General features: G+C 43.1%; 1 protein-coding gene across 10 annotated transcripts in view; it reads left to right on the top strand.

Annotated features, from left to right (window-relative positions):
• LOC5574971 (histone deacetylase 4) overlaps positions 1-23,348 on the top strand; it is a 252,457-nt gene that overhangs the window by 222,406 nt on the left and 6,703 nt on the right. For 6 of the 10 annotated variants that reach the window (XM_021842153.1, XM_021842194.1, XM_021842187.1 and 3 more), the window contains exons 4-11: positions 12,172-12,288; positions 12,347-12,478; positions 12,546-12,616; positions 12,683-12,819; positions 16,771-16,986; positions 17,291-17,910; positions 17,971-19,491; positions 19,547-19,863. In XM_021842153.1, coding sequence (XP_021697845.1) covers positions 12,172-12,288; positions 12,347-12,478; positions 12,546-12,616; positions 12,683-12,819; positions 16,771-16,986; positions 17,291-17,910; positions 17,971-19,491; positions 19,547-19,863 — 3,131 coding nt within the window. The remainder of the gene's footprint in view (positions 1-12,171; positions 12,289-12,346; positions 12,479-12,545; positions 12,617-12,682; positions 12,820-16,770; positions 16,987-17,290; positions 17,911-17,970; positions 19,492-19,546; positions 19,864-23,348) is intronic. The other 4 variants (XM_021842169.1, XM_021842160.1, XM_021842202.1 and 1 more) reach the window with 4 other exon arrangements.

Genomic DNA, 23,348 nt, shown 5'->3' on the forward strand with positions numbered 1-23,348 from the left:
AGACATTTTTTAAAATATGAACAGGTCTACTCCTGACCTTCAGAAGAGAAGCCGTCAGGGCTTCTGAAGAAATGTATTCATGGCTTCTAATGAGAAGCTTTTGGGTTTTTTTTAAAGGGAGGTCTTCAGGGCTTCTGAAGATAAGTTTTCCATGCTTTCAAAGAGAAGTCTTCTAGAAGAAGCGTTTGGGCTTTTAAAGAAAAACCTTCAGAGCTTCTGTACATAATCATATAGACCTTCTCATAAGAAGACTTCTAACTTCTTAAAAGAAGTCTCTTTGGCTTCTAGGAGAAGCCTTTAGACCTTATGAAGAGAAGCCTTTAGGGCCTCTGAAGAGAAGACTTCAGGGCTCCTGATGAGATGCATTCAGGGCCTTGTCTTGAAAATTTTCCAAGGCTTCTGGAGAGAAGTCTTTAGGTTTCTACGAGAAGCCTTCAGATCTTATGAAGTGAAGTCTCCTGGGCTTCTAGGAGAGGCCTTTAGACCTTCTGAAGAGAAGCCATCAGGGCTTCTGAAGAGAAGACTTCAGGGCTTCTGAGATTAATCAGGGTTTCTGAAAAGAAGCTTTCTAGGCTACTGAAGAAAAGTTTTCATGACTTCTGTAGTGAAGCCTAAACAGCTTTCAGGCTTCTCTAGGAATTTTTGAAGACAAGACCTTAGGGATTCTGGAGAGAAGTCTGCTAAGTTTGTATGAGAAGCCTCCAGATTTTCTGAATAGGTCTTCAGGGCGTCTAAAGAGAAGTGTTCATGGTTTCTAAAGATAAGCCCACGGGTTATTTTTTTTTATTGAAGAGAAGAATTCGGACTACTGCAGGGAAGTTTTCGGGGCTTCTGAAGGGAAGCCTTTGGGGCTCCTGAAAAAAAACCTTTACAGTTTCCAGGGCTACTCTTGAAAATTCTATAGACAAGACTTCAGGGCTTCTGAAGAGAAGTCTAATGGCTTCTGAAGAAAAATGTTCATAGCTTCTAAAGAGAAGCCTTCGGGGCTTCTGAAGAGAGGTCTTTAAACATTCCGGGCTTATCAAAAGAAGGCTTCATGGCTTCAGAGAAGAAGCCTTTGGGGTTTTAGAGAGAAGTCTTCAGAGCTTCTGTATAAAATCCTATAAACCTTCAGATAAGAAGACTTTGGAATTTTTGGAGAGAAGTCGCCAGGCCTTTTGAAGAGAAACCTTCTGAAGTTGAAAATTCCGGGTATCTGAAGAGAATGCTTCAGAGCTTCTGAAGAGAAGCTTCTATGAGAAGCCTTTAGATCGTCTGAATAGACCTTCAGGGCCTCTGAAGAGGAGCGTTCACGGTTTCCGAAGGAGACTTTTACAGCTGTTGCAGAGAAGCCTTCACGGTAGTGACAGAACACTTCTCTTTCTCTACAAACAAAGTCGTGTCAAAAATAATTTGCCATTCGTCAGATTAATGTTTGCCTACATTACCTCTCTCTATAAAACAACTTATACAAAGTAGGCACTTCTAAAACTGCGCGGCATCGCAATCCGAAAAGACCGGTCTTCTTGACCGCATCATATTGGCCGCACAAATATAATAATCATCATCAGAAGCGACGGCGGCGGCGGTGATCGGATCGGGTCGGTGACAGGCAGGGCAGCGCAATCAACGCCAACTATGATACGGATCTCTCGCCTACTGTTTACATTTTCTATTTTTAGACCACCGGAGTTGAACATGGTGTGTGCAGTCGAGTTGAGTGCGCGCGTGCAATATACCTAACTGATGACGAGTGGTGTGTGTTAGGATGGATGATAAACAATTTTGTTGGACCGCGCCGCGCAGATTCTCACCGGGTGGTGCGGGAGGTTGCATTAAATAGTTGTATTTATTTGTGACTTTTATTTGAATTTGTGGTGTACGATTGTGATGACCGCGGAGAATACAGTAAGATCCGTGTTTTGAACGCTCTGTAATGGTGATGGTTAAAACGGGAATGGGTAACTGTAGCTATTTTTTAAGGCCTACGTTGTCAAAATCGCATCAAAGTATTGCGAAAAAATCGAATCATGGAAATTGATGTATAAATAAGCATAGACGTCACATAACATCACTTGACATCCTTTTCACTAAACATAGGTGATTCTGAAGAAGAATCTTCAGAACAGCTCAAAAAATTGACATTGAAGCTAAACTTAAGAGCACTTGCTGGTGCTTTTCAACAGTTATGCTACGTTTGACCTAGAAAAATTATAGAAAAATCAAACTTGTGTCAAAATAAGGAAGCAGCAAAAACACATAACCAATTACCCTACTCTTCAGACGAATATAGAATTTACACTAAACAAAGTGAAAATATAAGAAGCGGCGCGACATGGGCTTGCTTCACACGGGTTTGAGACTGCGAGATGAATATCAAATTGGCGTGGTGGTTATTCAGAGAATTTTCCGAGAAATCTGGCCTGTTCCGCTGACATGACGTCGAACAGTCAGTCAGTGGCAGACAACGAAGAACGAAACAAAATCGTACGCGGAAAAGTGCATGAATCATTTGTCGTCGGTTTAGAATTGGTGTGGCAAATTAGCCGGAGCTGTATGCTCTGGTTCTGAAAACGTCTGTCGCTTTATGGGTGATTATGGGCACTTGTTCTTTCGAACACTTGGAAGACGAAAATTTGAGATTTAGATCGACAAGAATCGTCACCATTGCACATTGGGGAATTCCGAACCCAAAGGTGGAAAAAATTGATAAATTTCACAATAGAAAGATAAAAAATAAGTTTTATAGCTCATTCGAAAGGAAATTTTCTCAGGAATCGATTGGTGATGGTTTCATGAATGTGGGGCCATTTTGGGATAAGCTATGGTGCCCGTTTTGCCCCAATTCCTTGAAAATTTTAGATTTTCATGTTGTTTTGAGTAAAACTATTTTATTGTGGAGATTATTGCCCATGAAATCCATCATTTCTAGTCCATTCAACAATTTTTCACAGAGAACGTTATAAAAAGATGGAAATTTAGGGGATTATGGGGCCAAATGTACAATGAAATATTTTTGAAGAGGAATTTTTGTTTTACATTTTTTCAACGTGTTTTTTTATTGAAATAAATTCTAAAATAGTCAAATAATCATGAATATAGCTTGCAGAAATAAGTTGTAGTAAAATTTGTAGAATATGTATGATAATTATGTATGCTCTATGCAACATATTGTGAATAATTAGCCTTCTCATATCACAAATTCCAAACATTTCCAAACGATGTGCGATAGTTTGGGTAAACGATATTGATCTAAATGATCGATTGCCGTTAGCCTCATTGATGGGAGATAGTGGGAGCATATAGTTTTTTGGCTATTTTTGCCCCAATTCCCCTAAACACGATTTCTTTCGTAATTAATTCAACATTTTTTTCCCAAATCAAATTTATTGTGTACTGAATTGTTAATCATGTATCTGATACAATATTTAAATCATAAAACATAGGAGATTTTAGGGATCGTTTACACATAAACAAAAAAATAACCAAAAAAAAATCAAAAATGAATCTATCAAGAAATCATCAGCCGTTTTTTCTGATTGCAACAAATTACTCAGGATCAGGTTAGTTATTCAATCATTACTGAAGGAATTTCGTGAGAGTCGAATTGCATTTTACAAGAAATTATTCAGGAAATAATTTTGTCTTTTTATGGATATTTGGTATTCAATATTCCAATTGCCATCATACACTACAGAAAAAGTTATCATTTGCTGTTAACAGATTGCTTGTTGGTTGACATCAAAGTTCCTCATGGTGAACCTTAATTTGTTCATATTGTAAACAGTAATTATGGTTACATCTGTTTAACTGAATTTCAAGCATGTTCAAGAGCCTTCTAAAATGCATAACATGAAGAAATTTAAATTAATTAACTCATTACGCGTGGTGAAGATGGACAAATTATAGGTGAAAATATGAAAAAAAATCCACGAGCTCGGCTGGGATTTGAACCCAGGACTCTTGTATGCTAGACAAACGCTTTACGGGCTCGGTAGCTTAGTTGGTAAAGCGCTCGTCAAGCATACAAGAGTCCTGGGTTCAAATCCCAGCCGAGCACGTGGATTTTTTTTCATAATTTCACCCATGATTTGTCCATCTTTACCACGCGTAATGAGTTAATTAATTTAATAACCATGCGGATTGGATTATTGAACAGCTCAATATAAGCGTCAATTTATTTTGAATTAAGCATTATTAACTACTACATCTTCAATCAATATGTGCCATATTGAAATATATGGAAGACTTTGTTTGTTTATGATCACTTTTTCAGTAGTAGGGTGCAGGCAGAGCTACTTGGGCACTTCCACGAAATTTTATTCTCATGAAATTTCTTCAAAATGCAATTTCATTCTCACGAAATTTCTTCAGGTATGATTGTGTAACTAATTTAATTCTGAGTGATTTGTTTCAATCAGAAAAAAATCTGCAGATGGTTACTTAATGGATCCATTTTTGAGTGTTTTATTTGTTTTTTTTTTTATTTATGTGTAAAAGATCCCCATAATCTTCTATGTTTTAGGATTTAAATACTGTATCAACTACTGAATAAACAGTTTAGTACATAATAAATTTAATTCGGAGATATCTGTTCAATTATTTACACTGCGGAACACGTTTTTGTCTCCACCACCAAAATACCGCTATTCACTAAATTAAGAGTCGCTGAATCCATTGCCGTTTTCAGAAATATCATAGCACGTCTAGTTTTTGAGATATTGGCTGTTGAAAATGCAAAAAATGACTATTTTAGCAAACTTGCATGCAAGTTTGCCAGCTTGTAAGGCAAGTTATTTGCTCAATTTGCCACAGAATTCGAACTTTATGTGTATAACAATATTTATCATCAAAGTTTATAATACTTTTGATGCGAAAAAGTTATTTTTTGATGGTTCAGAGAATTATTGTATTTTGCCATATAAGAGAAACGAAGAATTTTGTATGGAGACTGCAAGCATGTTGAAAAAATCGGTTTTAATGAAATTTTAACGTGCAATTGCAATCAAATGATATCTGAAATGAAAGTTCAAGTTCTATTTTGCATGCTAAGTAGATTAGATTACAAAATAGTTTGATGAATTGTACTTCAAATTTCATGTAAACATCAATGAAATCAGTGTTTTATACAACTTTGGCGACCTGTAGCTAAAAATTGTGACGTGCTGGAACATTTCTGAGAATGGCATCAGATTCAGCAACCCCAAATCTACTAGAGACACATCATTTGATCCTTGAGACACGCAAAAATGTCATTTTTGTTACGATGTGTTATGATAGAAATCGTTTTAAGGGGAATTGGGGCAAAAATAGCCAAAAAACTATATGCTCCCACTATCTCCTATCAATGAGGCTAACGGCAATCGATCATTTAGATCAATATCGTTTACTCAAACTATCGCACATCGTTTGGAAATGATTGGAATTTGTGATATAAGAAGGTAAATTATTCACAATATGTTGCATAGAGCATAAATAATGATCATACATATTCTTAAAATTTTAATACATCTTATTTCTGCAAGTTATATTCATGATTATTAGACTATTTTAGAATTTATTTTAATAAAAAAACACGTTGAAAAATTTAAAACAAAAATTCCTCTTCAAAATTATTGCATTGTACATTTGGTCCCATAATCCCCTAAATTTCCATCTTTTTATAACGTTCTCTGTGAAACATTGTTGAATGGACTAGAAATGATGGATTTCATGGGAAATAATCTCCACAAATAAACAGTTTTACTCAAAACAATATGAAAATCTAAAATTTTCAAGGAATCGGGGCAAAACGGGCACCATAGCTTATCCCAGAATGGCCCCACATTCATGAAACCATCACCAATCGATTCCTGAGAAAATTTCCTTTCGAATGAGCTATAAAACTTATTTTTTATCTATCTTTTGTGGAAGTTATCAATTTTTTCCACCTTTGGGTTCGGATTTCCCCAATGTGCATTGTAGTAGTTTCTAGCTAGATGCTGTGAAAGCTTCTTACTGTAACTTATACTTACTATAACTTCTTTTCAACCTCTTCAAATGACTCGAAAGCGCGTCTTCAGAAGCCCAGAAGTTTTCTCCGTAGATTACACGAAGGCTTCTTTTCAGAATTCCTTATAGGAGTGAAGGCTTCTGGAATTATGAAAGGGATTTCCGATGAATTCGGGAAGAAACCTACCGAGGTTTTTGGAAGCAGTCTCTGGGAAACACATCTGTAGCTTTCTGGGACAAAGACGTCAATGTCTCAGGCTAGAGGCTGTAAAACTCTTCGGAAGTCCTGAAGGCTTCCATGGATTACTGGAGGAAAAATCCAGTAAGAGAGAAGGCTTTTTAATGACTTCCATTTCTGGGGAAATTTCCAGGATTTTTTGAGAGATACATATGTAGTCATGTATATAGTCATACATATGTACTCAAGCTTTGAGAGTTTCTCTTTAGAAGCCCAGATGGTTTCTGTTCAAAAGGACTCTCTTCAAAAGCCCTGAGGGTGTCTCTTGAGAAACCCTGAAGACTTCGCTTCAAAAGCCCTGAAGGCAATGGAGGCCTTTCTTTTGAAGTCCCGAGGGTTTCTCTTCAGAAGTCGAAAAGAATTCTTCAGAAATCACGAAGTTCTGATAGATTCTATTCTGAAGCCACGAATGGATCTCTTTATCAGTCCTGGAAGGTTCTTTTCAGAAGAATGGACGGCTTATGTTCAGAAGCCTTGACGGCGTATGATTAGAAACTTTGAATGATTCTCTTCAGATGCCCTGAAGTCTTCTTCAGGTTGAAGGTCTCTGCAGGCTGCCATGGGTTTCCTTGAGGAAGCCTTCAGTGAGAGAGGCTTCTAGTGTTGCGAGAAAACTACCCGGAGGCTTATGAAGAAGCCTTCAGAGGTTTCTGAGAGACGCATGTATAACACCCTAAGACACATACCCAAGTAACATTGGTAGCTGAATAACAGTTTATTCAGCTGGAATGTTACTTGGATAACCGACACCTCTAGAAATATACCTTCGTGAACTTACAGAAGTTCCACTAAATATTCTTACCGAGTCCTCCAGTGGTTTCTGAAAAAAAACCAAAGATTTGTTCTGTAATTTCACAAGGATTTTTTAGAAGCACTCTAGCAGTATATTTCTAGGACAAGCCTCTGTCACTACTTGAAAGGAACCCATGGATTTCAGTGAGGCGTTCTATTGGTTTCTAAGAGAAGCCCCTTCGGAGAAATATGTTCTAAATTGACAAGAGAGGCCCCTGAAGACATCTCTTCAAAAACCCTGAACTAGTCTCTCAAAAAACACTGAAGACATCCATTCCCTCTAAAACCCTGTAAGCTTCATTTCAGAAGCCTTGGAGGCTTCCATGAATTTCTGGAAGAAGCTTATAATATGAAAGAAGGCCTCTCGAGGTATGGAAAAAGTTTTCGACGGTTTCCGGAAGAAGCCTCCCGAGGTTTTTGGAAGCAGCCAAAAGATTTTTGCGAGGAAACTCGAAGAGTTTTTTAAGGAAGCTGGGGTTTACCGAAGAAGAATCCGAGGGTTCCTAGAAAATTCTCCAGAGTTTTCTCCCAAACTAGGATTGATGATTTGAGACCGAAATTGAAATCATTGGCACAACTGAACGCTTCCAGAAGTTCTGGAATTACGACAGAAGCGTCCACGGGTTTTACTGAGGAGCTTTCTGAGGACTCTGGAAAATAATTTCGAAGTATTTTGCTATGAGTTTCAATAGTTTTCTTGGAGAATGATTGGATTCTTTCAAAGAGAATTCTCCAAAGGTTTCTGAGAGAAACCTCGCCTAACAACAAACATTCGTAGGTTCATACGAAAAGACTTCAAAGATTTTTGCTGGAAGCCTCCAAAGACATGCCAGTAGAAGTAATAAGGTCCTGAGAGAAGCCTTCGTTCGTTTTTCGGAGAAGCCTCCAGACGATCCTGGAAAAAGCCGCCAAGTATTTCGGTAAGGGTTTTCTTAGAGGGATTCCCAAGGACTTTCATGACAAGTGGTTCTTCTGGAAATAAACATTCAAGTATCTTTGGAAAAAACCTCAAGGAACAAGAACAAGACAAGCATGCTGAAGTTACGAACTTTCAACATGAGCCAACATGGGCAACTAAGAATTTAGATTTTTGAGGGATTTCTGAAGAAAGTCTTGAGATACTTGAAGAAGCCTCCAATGATTTCTATGAAAAATGTAAGGATGCCTAAAATCCTCCAGAAGTCTGGAAACTTCTCCACAAAAATCTGAAGATTTCTCCCCAGAAGTCCGGAGATTTCTCCCCAAAAGTCCGGAGACTTCTCTCCAGAAGACCGGAGGCTACTCCCCATAAGTTAGGAGACTTCTCTCCAAAAGTCCGGAGACTTCTCTCCAGAAGTCCGGAGACTTCTCTCCAGAAGTCCGGAGACTTCTCTCCAGAAGTCCGGAGACTTCTCTCCAGAAGTCCGGAGACTTCTCCCCAGAAGTCCGGAGACTTCTCCCCAGTAGTCCGGAGCCTTCTCCCCAGAAGTCCGGAGACTTCTCCCCAGAAGTCCGGAGACTTCTCCCCAGAAGTCCGGAGACTTCTCCCCAGAAGTCCGGAGACTTCTCCCCAGAAGTCCGGAGACTTCTCCCCAGAAGTCCGGAGACTTCTCCCCAGAAGTCCGGAGACTTCTCCCCAGAAGTCCGGAGACTTCTTCCCAGAAGTCCGGAGACTTCTTCCCAGAAGTCCGGCGACTTCTCCCCAGAAGTCCGGAGACTTCTCCCCAGACGTCCGGAGACTTTTTTCCAGAAGTCCGGTGACTTCTCTCCAGAAATCCGGAGACTTCTCTCCAGAAATCCGGAGACTTCTCAGAAGTCCCGAGACTTTTCCCCAGAAGTTCGGAGACATCTATCCAGAAGTCCCGAGACTTTTTCTCAGAAGTCTGGAGACTTCGCGCCAGAAATCCAGAGACTTTTCGCCAGAAGTTCGGAGACGTCTCTCCAGAAGCTCTGGTGACTTCTTCCCATAACTCTAGAGTCTTCACCTCAGAAGTCCGGAGAAGCTGTCAAAACTTCCCCAGTTGAAATTGTGAAAGTATTTGACCAGAAACTGTAAAAACTTCTTACTAGATGATTGTCACCAAAAGTTGCGTGATATTCTATCTTGAAGCTTCCAAAGCTTCTGACCAGAAGCAGTAGAAACTTCTGACCACTTATACAGCGTCTGACCGGTAAAAATCTGCGCGTAAAAGTATTTGACCAGAAAATGGGGTCGTAGTAGAAGTTTTGAAAGCTTCTGTCCAGAAGCCATGAAAACTTCTGACTAGAAACAGTAAACACTTCTGAGTAGAAGTTGTGAAAACTTCTGATTAAAATTGATTTAAGCTTCTGACTAGAAGTTTTGAAAGCTTCTAACAAGAAACCAATAAAGTTTCGTACTAGATCTTCGAAAGCTTTTGACTAGAAGCTGCGAAAGCTCTTAACCAAAAGCTGTAAAAGCTTCTGATTAGAAGCAGTGAAAATTTGAAGCGTATTAAAGAAACTGAACTAGTTACCAGAAGCTATGGAAGATTATGACCAGAAGCTGTGAACGTTTCTGACTAGAAGCCGTGAGAGCATCTGACTAGCAGATGTGAAAGATGTTGTCAATGCATATTAGCTGAGAAAGTTGAAGTTGTAAAACCTGTGAAAATTTTTGATCAGAAGTTGTAAAGCATTTCTTTAGAAGCATAAAAGCTTTTGAAAAGACACTTGAAACACTGAAAAGAAGCTTAAAAGCTTTTGAAAACAATCTATGTGAGCTTCTGTTTATTAGATTCTGTGAAAGCTTCTGAATAGAAGTTGTGAATATTTGAATTAAATCTTAATTATTAGTTGTGAAGGATTCACAGTTGAAATTGTGGAAGCTTTAAACGGAAAACTTTAAAAGTTTCTGACGGCCAGCTGTACATACTTCTGACTAGGTATGCTTCCGAATATATGCTATGAAAGCTTCTGGTTAGAAACTGTAAAAGCTTCTGACTAGATAAATCAACAGTAGTTCTGGAAGCTTCCAACAGAAGCTCGGAAAGCTTTAGAACAGAACCTCGGACTAGAAGTTGTGATTGCTGCTGAATATGTGCTGACAGTTTCTTATTTGAAACTGTAAATGTTTCTGATTAGATACATCAACACTGGCTCTAAAAGCTTCCAGTACAAGCTTTGAAAGCTTCCATCAGAAGCTCGAAAAGCTTCCAGCAGAAGCTTGGAAAGCTTTCAGTAGAAGCTTGGAAAGCTTTCAGTAGAAGCTCGGAAAACTTCCAATAGAAGCTCGGAAAGCTTCCTATAGAAAACAGAAGCTCTGTGAGCTTCCAACAGAAGCTATGTGAGCTTCCAACAAAAGCTCTATGTGCTTCCAACAAAAGCTCCGTGAGCTTCTAGCCAAAGCTCTATGAGCTTCCAAAAGCAGCTCTGTGAGCTTCCAAAAGCAGCTCTGTGAGCTTCCAAAAGAAGCTCTGTGAGCTTCCAGCAGAAGCTTTATGAGCTTACAACAGTAGCCCAGTGAGCTTCCACTAGAAGCCCAGTGAGCTTCCAACAAAAACCCAGTGAGCTTCCATCAAAAGCCCAGTGAGCTTCCAATAGAAGCTCTGTAACCTTCAGCAGAAGCTATGTGAGCTTCCAACATAAGCCCAGTAAGCTTCCAATAGAAGCCCAGTGACTTTCTAACAAAAGCGCAGTGAACTTCCAACAGAAAAGCAGTGAGCTTCCAACAGACGCCCAATGAGCTTCCAACAGAAGCCTAATGAGCTTTCAACAGAAGCCCAGTTAGCTTCTAACGGAAGCCCTGTAAGCTCCATACAGAAGCCCAATGAAATTCCATCAGAAGCCCAGTGAGCTTCTAGCAGAATTGGATATCCTAGAGAGAAAATCTTCAAACAAGTAACATCTGCACTTCAGGGATAATATCAGCAACAAACTCCGATCCGACACTGACCGAGTCCAAATCCGTCCGGCTTCGTCATGCAGCTTCATGGGAAAATCCGTTCCATCCTAGCTATTTCCGTACCGTCCCGCTTCGGTCGATTTGAAGTTTATCGGTCTTTGTGTTTCGCTCGGAGCAGGGACATCATTTTCACCAACGGAATATCGCCGCAAAAATTGGCACTCAAACACCACCAGGACCATACTTCAGGGTATTCGCGAGATGATAGGTAGAGGTGTATGATGCTCCCAACATCCGGCAACGATGTTTATAAACTGTGTGTTCTAATAATAAAATCGTTTGGGCATTGCCGCAGCTGGATGGTTGTGCACGCGAAAAACGTTTTTGGCCGTGGGCCGCCGATGATTTCACGAAAATTTTGTATTTTTATGAATGAAAAGGTGAACGTGGGATCAAATGGGATTTTCCTGGTGAATGAAGAAGCGCAATTTTGCGCAGGAAGATTCGAAATTGGCGGCGACGACGACGCCGACGACGTGTGGGCTGCCGAATTACGCCGAATTCAGATGTTTACCTCAACGGTCCAATCGGGTTTGAACGAAATGTCAAGCAGTACAGTACAGGTGATGATGAAAAAAGAGCCCAGAAGATAAGAAAACAGGAATTTGAAAGTAAAACAGAAAAAAAAATAAGATAAAAGGACAAAAAACTGAAAACATTAAAAGGACATGATTAAACAAAGCAAAATAAGCACATAATAAAGAAGTGCTAACAAAAGAAAAACAAAAGATAATAGAATTAAAATATCGGAAAATGGAAAATTAGGAAGAAACAAAAGTAACAGAATCAATAAGAAAAGAAAAGCAAACGTTAAAAAATATTTTTAACAATTGGTAAAAAATGGAACATTATCCAACATATTGCAACGCACTTTTCGAAAGACTTCCAAATCAACTCATTAGCTCTACAGCGTCTGTAGGACCCCTCGTAGCCCGTATTTACGTACGGCCATCGTCAAACAGATTGCTGTCCGAGATAAGCGTCAAACTCTGCCTTATCTACCGTAGCCGTAGTGTGTGCCCTATCTTCAACCGCTAGCAACCGTGCCTCGCCGAGATAAGGCTTTTATGATACAACAGCGTTCCAGTCGCTATAAATAAAACTATTAACAACTGATAATAGCCCACGCGAGGCTTTACTCGTGTCACGGTGTCGACCTCAATACCTTGACAGCCTGGAAGCTCCGCGCAATCAATCGCTCGACCGTGACTTGACGCACACATCTCATCTAATCCTTCCGTTTCGCTCCATCTCTCCATCTCATTCGCAGCTTCGCAAAGAGCAGGAACTCCAGAAGCAGAAGCTGTGGCACGCCTTCCAGGAGAAGAACAAGGAGCTGGAGCTGCAGCACCGCCAACAGCTGGAACACAAGTTTCAGGTAGTTTCCGTAAGTTTGCCTCCGTCGCGAAGCCCCTTGTTTTGAATTGAATCTCCCAACGTTGCAGGAACTCCGCGATCAGCGCCTGGCGGAGGAAGCCGCCCAGCAGCGGGAACGGCGCGAGCGCGAAGCGATGAAGCGCAAGGAGAAGCAGGACTTCAGCGCCAACGCCAGCTCCGAGGTGAAACAGAAGCTGCAGGTTCGTGGTTCGGGATGTTGTAGGTCTCCGGAAGTTTAACCTCTAAGTTCTTGCTGTTTCTTTCTAGACGTTTCTCATCCAGAAGAAGCAAGCGGCCGCCTCCAACGGCATGAACTCACCCTCGTTCTATCGGAATTTGTAAGGTTTCCTGAACACTGATCCGTAACGGAACCCATCTGATCGATTCGCTTATGACTTTTTTAGGGGTGTCGTCAAATCCTCCTCAGGGGAGTCGATCCCGGCCGGTGCTGTGGTGGCCAGTTCGCACCCGTACAAGATTCCACCGCCGCCGCCCTCGTCCATGGCCAAGTACGACTCGGACTTTCCACTGCGGAAAACAGGTATGTCGAAGTGTGGATACCCCGGGGGCAGTGTTGCCAGCCGCTTTATGGGGGTTCTCCACGATTGATTGTCATTCTTACCTTTGTGGTTGGTGTGCTGCTTGATTTGAATTGATTAATTGATTGGTACTAATTGGGAGGGCATCTTGAAGTAAGGGGATTATAGTTTTTGAACAGTCTTTAGATTTGAAATTCGTAAGTTTCCAACACAAGCATGGAAAGCATTCAGCGGAAGCTTGGTCCAACAGAAACTCGGAAGGCATCTGTAAGCTTCCAACAGAAGCTCTGTGTGCTTCCAATAGAAGCCCAGTGAGTTTCTAACATAATCCCAATCAGCTTCCAACAGAATCCCAATAAGCTTTCAACAGAATCCCAATAAGCTCTCAACAGAAGCCCAGTAAGCTCCAAACAGAAGCCCAATGAGCTTCTATCAGAAGCTCAGTGAGCTTGCAAGAGAAGCCCAGTGAGCTTGCAAAAGAAGCCCAGTGAGCTTTCAACAGAAACTCTGTGAACTTCCAACAGAATCCCAATGAGCTTTCAACAGAAGCCCAGTGAGCTTCCAATAAAATCCCAATGAGCTTCCAACAGAAGCCCAGTGAGCTTCCAGAAGAAGGCCAGTAAGTTCCAAACAGAAGCCCAATGAGCTTCCATCAGAAACCCAATGAGCTTCTATCAGAAGCCCAGTGAGCTTGCAAGAGAAGCCCAATGAGCTTCCAATAGTAACACTGTGAACTTCCAACAGAATCCTAATGAGCTTCCAACAGAGGCCTAATGAGCTTCCTACAGAAGCCAGAAGGAATGACAGTAGCTTAGGAAGCAAAGCTTTCAACAGAAGCATTGAAAGTTTTCGACTAATGGTTCGAATGCTTTCGACAGAAGCTGTGAAAACTTCTTACAGAAGCTTTGACAACTTCTGACATAAGATTCGGCAGCTTATATTACTCTAAAGTTTATAAAAAAACTAAGACAGCTTTTGACAAAAGTTTGCATGTTTCCGACAGAAGCTTTGATAGTTTCTGGCAGAAGCTTTAAGAGCTCCTGACAGAAGTTCAAACAGCTTCTGGCAGAAGTTTATACAGCTTCCGACAAAAGCTTTGACAGCTTCCCAAAATAGCTTAGACAGTTTCCGGCAGAGGCTTAGACAACTTCTGACAGAAGCTTTGACAGCGTTCAACATAAGTTTTGAGAGCTTTCTACAGAAGGCTTAAGAGCTCTCGACAGAAGCTTTGAGAGCTCCCGACAGACGCTTTAAAAGCTTCCTAAAGAAGCTTTAGAAGCTTCCAACAGAAGCTTAGAGCTTCCGGCAGTATCTTTGGAAGCTTCCGACAAAGGTTCTGACAGACACTCCTATCGAAGCTTTGGAAGCTTCCGAAAAAAGCTTTCGCAGATTTCGAAAGAAGCTTTGTCAGCTTCCTAAAAAAGCTTTAACAGCTTCCGACAGAAGCTTTGGAAGCTTCCGAAAGAAGCTTTGGAAGCTTCCGACAGAAACTTTGGAAGCTTTCGACAGAAACTTTGGAAGCATCCGAAAGAAGCTTTGGAAGCTTCCGAAAGAAGCTTTGACGGCTTCCAAAAGAAGCTTTGTAAGCTTCTGAAAAATGCTTTGGTAGTTTCCGAAAAAAGCTTTACAAGCTTCCGGAAGAAGATTTGCCAGCTTCCAGAAAGGCTTCCGAAAGAAGCTTTGAAAGTATCCGAAAGAAGCTTTGGAGCTTCCGAAAGAAGCTTTGGCAGCTTCCGAAAGAAGTTTTGGAAGCTTTGGCAGCTTCCAAAAGAAGTTTCGAAAGCTTCCGAAAGAAGTTTTGGAAGCTTCTGAAAGAAACTTTGGCAGTTTCCGAAAGAAGCTATGGAATCTTCCGAAAGAAGCTTTGAAAGCTTCCGAAAGAAGCTTTGGAAGCTACTGAAAGAAGCTTTGAAAGCTTCGGAAAGAAGCTTTGAAAGCTTCGGAAAGAAGCTTTGGAAGCTTCGGAAAGAAGCTGTGGAAGCTTCCGACAGAAGCTTTGGAAGCTTCCGACAGAAACTTTGGAAGGTTCCGACAGAAACTTTGGAAGCTTCCGATAGAAGCTTTGGCAGATTCCAAAATCAGCTTTGGCAGCTTCCGAAAAAGCAAGCTACGAGAGATTCCGAAGGAAGCTTTGGAAGCTTCCGAAAGAAGCTTTGGATGCTTCCGAAAGAAGCTTTGAAAGCTTCCGAAAGAATCTTTGAAAGCTTCCGAAAGAAGCTTTGGAAGCTTCCGAAAGAAGCTTTGGAAGCTTCCGAAAGAAGCTTTGGAAGCTTCCGAAAGAAGCTTTGGAAGCTTCCGAAAGAAGCTTTGAAAGTTTCCGAAAGAAGCTTTGGAAGCTTCCGAAAGAAGCTTTGGAAGCTTCCGAAAGAAGCTTTGGAAGCTTCCGAAAGAAGCTTTGGAAGCTTCCGAAAGAAGCTTAGAACGCTTGCGAAAGAAGCTTTGAAAGCTTCCGATAGAAGCTCCAATCCAAATCCAATCCAAATCCAATCCAAATCCAATCCAAATCCAATCCAAATCCAATCCAAATCCAATCCAAATCCAATCCAAATCCAATCCAAATCCAAATCCAATCCAAATCCAATCCAAATCCAATCCAAATCCAATCCAAATCCAATCCAAATCCAATCCAAATCCAATCCAAATCCAATTCAAATCCAATCCAAATCCAATCCAAATCCAATCCAAATCCAATCCAAATCCAATCCAAATCCAATCCAAATCCAATCCAAATCCAATCCAAATCCAATCCAAATCCAATCCAAATCCAATCCAAATCCAATCCAAATCCAATCCAAATCCAATCCAAATCCAATCCAAATCCAATCCGAATCCACAAAGAAGCTTTGAAAGCCTCATACAAGCTTTGAGAACTTCCGATAAAAGCTGTGAAAACTTTTGACAGAAAAGCTCAAAGCTTCCGACAGAAGCTCTAACTGTTTTTTGACAGAAGCAAAAAAAGCTTCTAATGGAGTTCTAAAGCAGTTACGCAAAAGCCTCTAAAGTTTTACACACAAGCTTTGAAAACCTCTTCCAAGTTTTTGACAGAAGTTCTTGAAGCTGAAGAAAGCTCTCACTGTTTTCGATAGAAACACGATAAGCTTTCGCAGAAGTTCCGATGGCTTTCAAAAGCAGATTTGAAAATTTTCCATAGACGCACTAAAAGCTTATGACAAAACCCAGATAACGTTCCACACAAAGTCTGTCTTTCGACTTTAAGCTTTACAACTCCACCAGGTTTAACGGGCGTCCTAAAGAAGTACTGAAAGCTTTCGACAAAATCTGGCAAATGTCGATAGATGCCCTGACAGTTTCTCGGAGAAGCTCTGAAAGTAATCGTACAGAAGCTCGGAAAGCTTCCGACATTAGCTCTGACAGGTTCCGACAAAATCTCTGACAGCTTCTGACACAAGCGTTGAAAGCTTCTGACAGAGGGTTTGACAGCTATCTACAGAAGCTACCAAAAGCTCTAAAAGCTTTCGATAAAAGGTTGGACAGTTTCCGACAAAAGCTCTGACGGCTTCGGGTAGATGGTCTCACAGCTTCTGACAGCTACAGACATAAGTTTTGACGGTTTCCGACAGAAGTTCTGATGGCCTCTGAAAGAAGCTATGACGGCTTCCAAAAGAAGTTCTGAGAGAAATTGTTAGGACTTCCGACAGAAACGGCTTCTGACATACTCTGACAACTAACAAAAGCTCTGTTGGTTTTCGACAGTTATATACTTAAGAATATCTCAAAACTTGCACCGCCAATACAACCACCTGAAACTCCCCTTCTGTTATGTTACCAGTCTACAAAAAATAACGTTTAACCAATAACCAATAATACTCACACCCAAATTGTATCGCATGCTCGCGTGCCCGCTTGCTGCCGTATTCGTCGCGCCGCCGCCGCCTCCCCTTTTCTCTTATCTCTTTTACTTTGCCCGAACGCCCGAATTTGGCCGACGACAGCCTCCGAGTCCAATCTGCTGAAGATTCGCATCAAGCAACGGGTAATCGAGAAACGTGCCATGACCGGACCTCTAGCAGCCGCTCGCCGCCAGGAACGCCTCCAGCAAGCCGCCCAACGACGGATGCAGCAGAAGCAAGCTCAACTGTCGGGCAGCGGCGCAGGGCAACCGCCAACCCATCCGCACCTCTCGACGCTGGCCGCCCAACATCCCGCAAGTAGGTATCCCTCCGTACATCGTCGTCCGCGCGGTCTGTTCGTTACGGTACGAATTGGTTACGATCCCCATTACAAGCCTCCGACACATTCTGTACTTTTGCCTGCTCGATTGTGTGAGTGATTTGATGTGTGTTACTAAAGCCGGTATTAACATGAAGCGCGTTACAAATGCACTAGAGCCACCCGAAATTCGCGTCCGCTAACCAATCGCAGACTAACAATACGAACGCACGACCTGTGGCGCCATCTGTTTTTCGAACACATTAACAGCATCGAGCACTAACTCACCGTTTTCACCAACAGATTGCGCTGCTGGAACGCCTGACTCTGGCCCGAATTCACCGCCTGCCCTGGGAAGCCGGGGTTCGCCTTCGAATGCACCCATCCAGGAAGAGAACGAAGATCCACAGTACGGCCCTGGCGGTCGATCTAGCATCAACGATTTATCACTGTTCAGCTCACCCTCGATGCCGAACATTTCGCTCGGTAGGCCCCACCTGGCCGATGCGCACTCTACCAATCATCTTGTGCTTTCCCCACAGTCTATGGTACCGCTGAGACCTCATCAGATGGTGGCCGCCGGTCAGCCACCTCCAATGTCCCATCACCCGCCACCGTTCGGACACCCGTCCATGTTGGACCAACTGACGGAGCAGCAACTGCAGGCAGCTGCTGCGGCGGCCGCAGTTGCCAGTGGTCTATCGATAAACCCCACCCATCTGGGAGGGATTCACGCTGGCGTTCCTCCGGTCTACGGCCATCCCATTACCGATGCCCAGGTGGCACAGGCACGACTGCACAAACAAGGTCATCGGCCGCTCGGTCGAACACAATCCGCACCTCTTCCCCTCGGTCATCCCATGCTGACTGGCACCGGCAGTGGCGTCGTCAACATCGGTCAAACTCATTACGAGAACAGTGATGTAAGTTTCGATTCTTCTAACCTTAGAACTCATTCCCTCACTATAAGCTCTACTCCGCAGGCCGAACGCCAAGCGTACGAGCAGCACCTACTCATGAAGCAAAAAATCCGTCAGACGGCGCTCAGCCGAGCCAACTGCGTCCGGGAGCCGCAACTCAAGGAAGAGGTCGAATCTGGTGAGGTGATCGATCTCACCGACAAGAAGCAACCTCCGAAAACCACGGTCATAACCTCAAACAGTGTCATCAAGAGCACCTCCCATACCACGCTGCTGCGAGATCCGGCGGAAAGCTTACAGCAGCAGCAGCACGTTGAGTTCCTACAGGCCCAAGCCCTGATGCGGCATTCGATGCAGATCGGCATGCTGGAAGATGCCTACAATCGGTCTTTGTTGCGACCTCTTTCACGAACCTCATCGTCTCCGCTGGTCCACTTGGGAACGCCGGCGAGTAGTAATCACCCGGTAGCGCACTCCGACACCGGTCAAGATGACATTCCACCACCCGTGAACCTCACCATCCAGAACCGGAGCCGCTCGATGCTCAGCTATACCAACGAGGGGCTCGCCAGCTCCGGTCCACTCCAGTTAACCACCTCTTCCTCGGCGTCGGCCATCCCCATTCGGTTAGTGCAACAGAACGGGAAGCCTACCACAGGTCTTGCTTTTGACAGCCTCATGCTGAAGCATACCTGCGTCTGCGGGGACAATGCTGCCCATCCCGAACACAGCGGGAGACTCCAGAGCATTTGGGCTCGATTGATGGAGACGGGCTTGGCGGCGAGGTGTGATAAACTTCGCTCCCGTAAGGCCACTCAGGAAGAGTTGCAATCCGTACACTCAGAAGCGCATTCCCTCCTCTTCGGTACCAATCAAATCAACCGGCAAAAGGTGGATGCCAGTGGGGTTAGCTTTGTCCGCTTGGGTTGTGGTGGCGTTGGAGTCGACCTGGACACCACTTGGAACGAGCACCACACGGCAGCCGCTGCGCGAATGGCCGCTGGCTGTGTCATAGACCTCTGCTACAAGGCTGCGAAAGGTGAAATTCGGAACGGGTTTGCCGTGGTTCGACCTCCGGGTCACCACGCGGAACCGAACGCTGCCATGGGATTCTGCTTCTTCAACTCGATAGCCATCGCGGCCAAGCTGCTCCGGCAGCGGCTGTCGTCGGAAATCCAACGGGTATTGGTGGTCGATTGGGACGTCCACCACGGCAACGGAACGCAGCAGGTATTCTACGACGATCCGAGCGTACTGTACCTGTCCATCCACCGACATGACGACGGAAACTTCTTCCCCGGCACGGGCGGTCCGACCGAGTGCGGTGCCGGTCCGGGATTGGGTTTCAACGTGAACATTGCCTGGTCCGGTGGGCTGAATCCGCCCCTCGGGGACGCGGAGTATTTGGCCGCCTTCCGAACGATCGTGATGCCAATCGCGCGGGACTTCCAGCCGGATATCGTGCTGGTGTCGGCAGGATTTGACGCCGCGTTCGGACACCCGGCCCCCCTCGGAGGCTACATGGTGTCGCCGGCGTGCTTCGGGTACCTGACGCGGGAACTGATGAAGCTGGCCGATGGGAAGGTGAGTTCGTAAGCTAGCGTCCAGCACAGTTACCAATAGTTTCCTTTCGTTTTAGGTCATCTTGGCACTGGAAGGCGGTTACGATCTGGCGGCGATTTGCGACTCCGCCCAGGAGTGTGTGCGAGCTTTGTTGGGAGATGATTTGGCGCCGATTGCGGCAACGGAACTATCCCGGCCGCCGTGTCAGACGGCGGTGGAGACGCTACAGAAGACTATTGCCATCCAGATGACGCACTGGCCGTGTGTAAAACGGCTAGCGCATACTGTGAGTTTTTCGGCGATGCAGGCTGTGAGTGGAGCGACCGGTCCGGACCGAGAGGAATCCGACACGGTGACGGCGATGGCCGGGCTGTCGATGCAGCCGCCCAATAGGTAAGTGTTGAATTTTGTCAGGAAGGGAGCGTGTCTTGGTAAGGTAATGCTAGGAAGAAGCGACAGGAAGTACGTTTCGTTGCCAATTGTTCATTTGGGTGGAAAAAGACGCCATTAGAAGCTGCTTTAGGCCTAAGTATTTAGAAGATGCTGATGGATGTCGGGATGGAAAGGGGGAGGTACTAGAGAAAGTGTCAAATGAGCAGAAGGGCATATAGTTTCAGTAACAATGAAGAATCGTTAATCTAATGTTTTTAAGCATTTCGTGTTCCATGCGGGGTGTAGGGTTATCTCCAGGGGGTTCTTAGGTTTTCGAGGTAATTAACCTCACGTTTTAGCAAAGGCAGAAACACTCTTTGAACGCGTCGAACACACACTACGCGAAGGAGCACTCCTTTTACATCGATCGTCACACTCTTTCCGACTTCCACCCCTCCATCAACCGCACACCGTTTTCGCAATCCGGTCGTCGTCGTCGTCGTCGTTCGTGCAGTTAATCAAGGTGTATATAGAAACAAGGTTTTTACATTTATCTTCGGACTCTACAGCCCACCTCTTCTTTATTTTCAAAACACAAACAGCTCGTAGTCATGAATATGTAACTTAGTCTTTTAGCAACTTCGATTCTTTCCTAACTCTCTTCGAAGTTGCACTTATTTCTTCCAACCATTACATGCTCCAGAGGTTTTATCGCGGTTATTATTTATTTGAGCAGGTATATCTTTCCAATAAGTAACACTCCTTCTATGTTCTTTACCCAATTCAGTCGAACGAATCACCACTTCAGTGCCTTTCCTCTATACTAGGCTAAACTCTTCCGGACCAAATTCCGAACTAAGCTTATTGTCCTGTTTCATCCGTTTTGCTAGCACACGATCGCCTACTTCAAGTAGAACTAGACTTTGCTCTACGTGTGTTATCCGCATATACCCTTCTCTTCTATTTTTTCAATCGATCACGATCTCTAACTCCTTCAGGATCAACTGTTATCACTGGAACATCTTCCGGTTGTGGTAGGGCTGGATGAGTGGTACATCATCAGATACTTGCTCAGCTGGTGTCTACAATTCCGTCCAAGCTCTGGGGCTTTGCGCAAAGGCTTCAGAATGGAAAGGTTTTGGCGTTACATCTCCATTCATCTGCGGCCAGTATTTTATTTGGAATTTTCTCAGTTAATCTCTCGGGAAATTCACTAAAAAATTCTCCGGGAATTATTTGAAAGTTCCTACAGCAATTTTCCACGAATTTTTCTGAGAAATACTTCAGAAATTCCTTTGGTAATTCTTTCAGCATTTCAGGGCATAACATCACAAATTCCTCTAGATAAATACACCAGAAGCTCTTCAGAAAATTATTTCCAAAATTAATCCAGGAATACTGGGCGTTCTTTAAGGAATAGCTAAGGGGCATCCTTCAGAAATTCTTCAAAGATTGCTGAAGAAATTCCACCAGGAATCCGGCATGAAATTCTAGAGTTAATTTCTTTGGGAATTCCTCCAGAAATTTCCCTGAGCATTCGTCACAGAATGTTGTACAAAGATTCGCCTGAAAATATCTACAGATGGAAATTCTTGGAGAAACTCATAGAAAAAAATACGAAAAAAATCTGCAGTCATCTCTATAGCAATCCCTGGATGAACAAATCCAAAAATTAAAATAATTTTATAATATATTATATTATAACGTTATAGCAACGAATTTCTTGTAGGAACTTCAGGAAAAAATCTTATGATACTTTCCTGTAGAAATCCCAGAAGAAAAACTGGAAGCAATTTTTTGAGGAACATCCGATAGATTTTTTGAGAAATTCCAGGGCGAACTTCCGGAGGAACTCCTAGAGGAATTTCGAAACGAATTTCCACGAAAATCCATAAAAAATCATAGGGCAGAAATCCTTCCGTAGGAAGTCCTAGAGGAACTTCTGGGTTAGCTTTCGAAACAACTCCTGGGAAATGACACCAGAAGCTCTTCAGAAAATGATTTCCAAAATTATTCCAGGAATACTGGGAATAATTTTGAAGCTTCAGGAGGAACCCCAAGTAGAACTTCCAGACAAATTACTCGGGGAACTTCCGAATGAAATCCTAGAGAAGCTTCTGAAGGAAATTTAGGAGAAATTTTCGGAGGAACTCCTAGAGGAACTACCATAAGAACTTTTATTGGAACTTCTAGAGGAACTCCTACATACTTGTGGAACTTCCGGAGTAACTCTTAGCGGAACTTCTAGAGGAATGTTTAAACGAAATTCTGGAAGAACTAGCATTGGATCTTCTGCAGAAACTTTCGGAGTAACTTCTGAGGAAATTTGCGGAGAAACTAATAAGAAAACTTGCGGAAAAAACTCTTAGAGGAAATCCTAGAAGAAATTCCCCAGACATACAAAATAAGCTTCTAGAAGAACTCCACAACTGGAGAAATTTGCGGAGGAACTCCTACAGAAATTTCCGGTGGAACTTCCCGAAGAACTCTGGGAAAACCTTCCGGAAGACCTACCAGGAGATCTTCCGGAAGTACTCCTAGTGCCACGTCCGGAGAAACTTCCAGGAACACTACGGCAGGAGCTTATGGAGGATTCTAGAAGGAATTTCAGGGGGACTTTCGGAGAAACTCCTAGCGTAATTTTCGAAGCAAATTGTGATGAAACTTCTGGAAGTCTTTTAGATGAACTTCTGAAGGAACTCCTAGCGGGATTCCTGGTATAACACCTGAAAGTTCTAAAGGATCCGAAAGAACTTCTAAAAAGCTTGTGGAGAAACATTTAGGTGAACTGACGGAGTAACTTCTAGAGGAACTTCAGAACTGGATAAATCTCTGGAGGAACTCCTAGCAGAATTTCCGGAATGAACTTTCTAGAGAGCTTCTGAAGGAACTCCTAACGGAACTTCCTGGAGATACTCCTGGAAAAACGTGCAGTGTATCTTTCGGGGAACTTCCGGAGGAACTACTTGGCAATCTTCCGGAAAAACTCCTGGGTAACTTGCGGAGTAAGTCGTTGCAGAAATCAGAGGAATTTTTTGAAGAAACTTCTACAAGAACTTTGGAGGTATTCTTAGAAGAATTCCATAGCAACTTCTAGGGAAACTTGCGGAGGAATTCCTAGAAAAACTTCCAGCAGAAATTCTTGAGAAACTTCCGGAAGAACTCCTACAGGAATCAGAGGAATTTCCGAAGGGACTTTTACAAAAACTTCTAGATGTATTCCTAGAGGAACTTCCATAGGAACACATAGGGAAACTTCCGGAAGAACTCCTAGAGGAGCTTTCAGAGGAACACGAAGAGGAATGTTGAGAGGTGCTTCCAGGAGAAATCCTTGAGAAACTTCTGCTAGAACTCCTACAGGAAGCAGAGGAATTCCCGAAAGAACTTCTACAAGAACTGCTGGATGTATTCCTTGAGAAACTTCCATGTGAACTCCTAGGGAAACTTCCGGAAGAATTCCTAGAGTGAAACTTCCAGAAAAAAAATCGTTGGAACTTTAGGAAGAA

Source organism: Aedes aegypti, chromosome 1 (assembly GCF_002204515.2).
Source record: "Aedes aegypti strain LVP_AGWG chromosome 1, AaegL5.0 Primary Assembly, whole genome shotgun sequence".
NCBI classification, from domain to species: domain Eukaryota; kingdom Metazoa; phylum Arthropoda; class Insecta; order Diptera; family Culicidae; genus Aedes; species Aedes aegypti.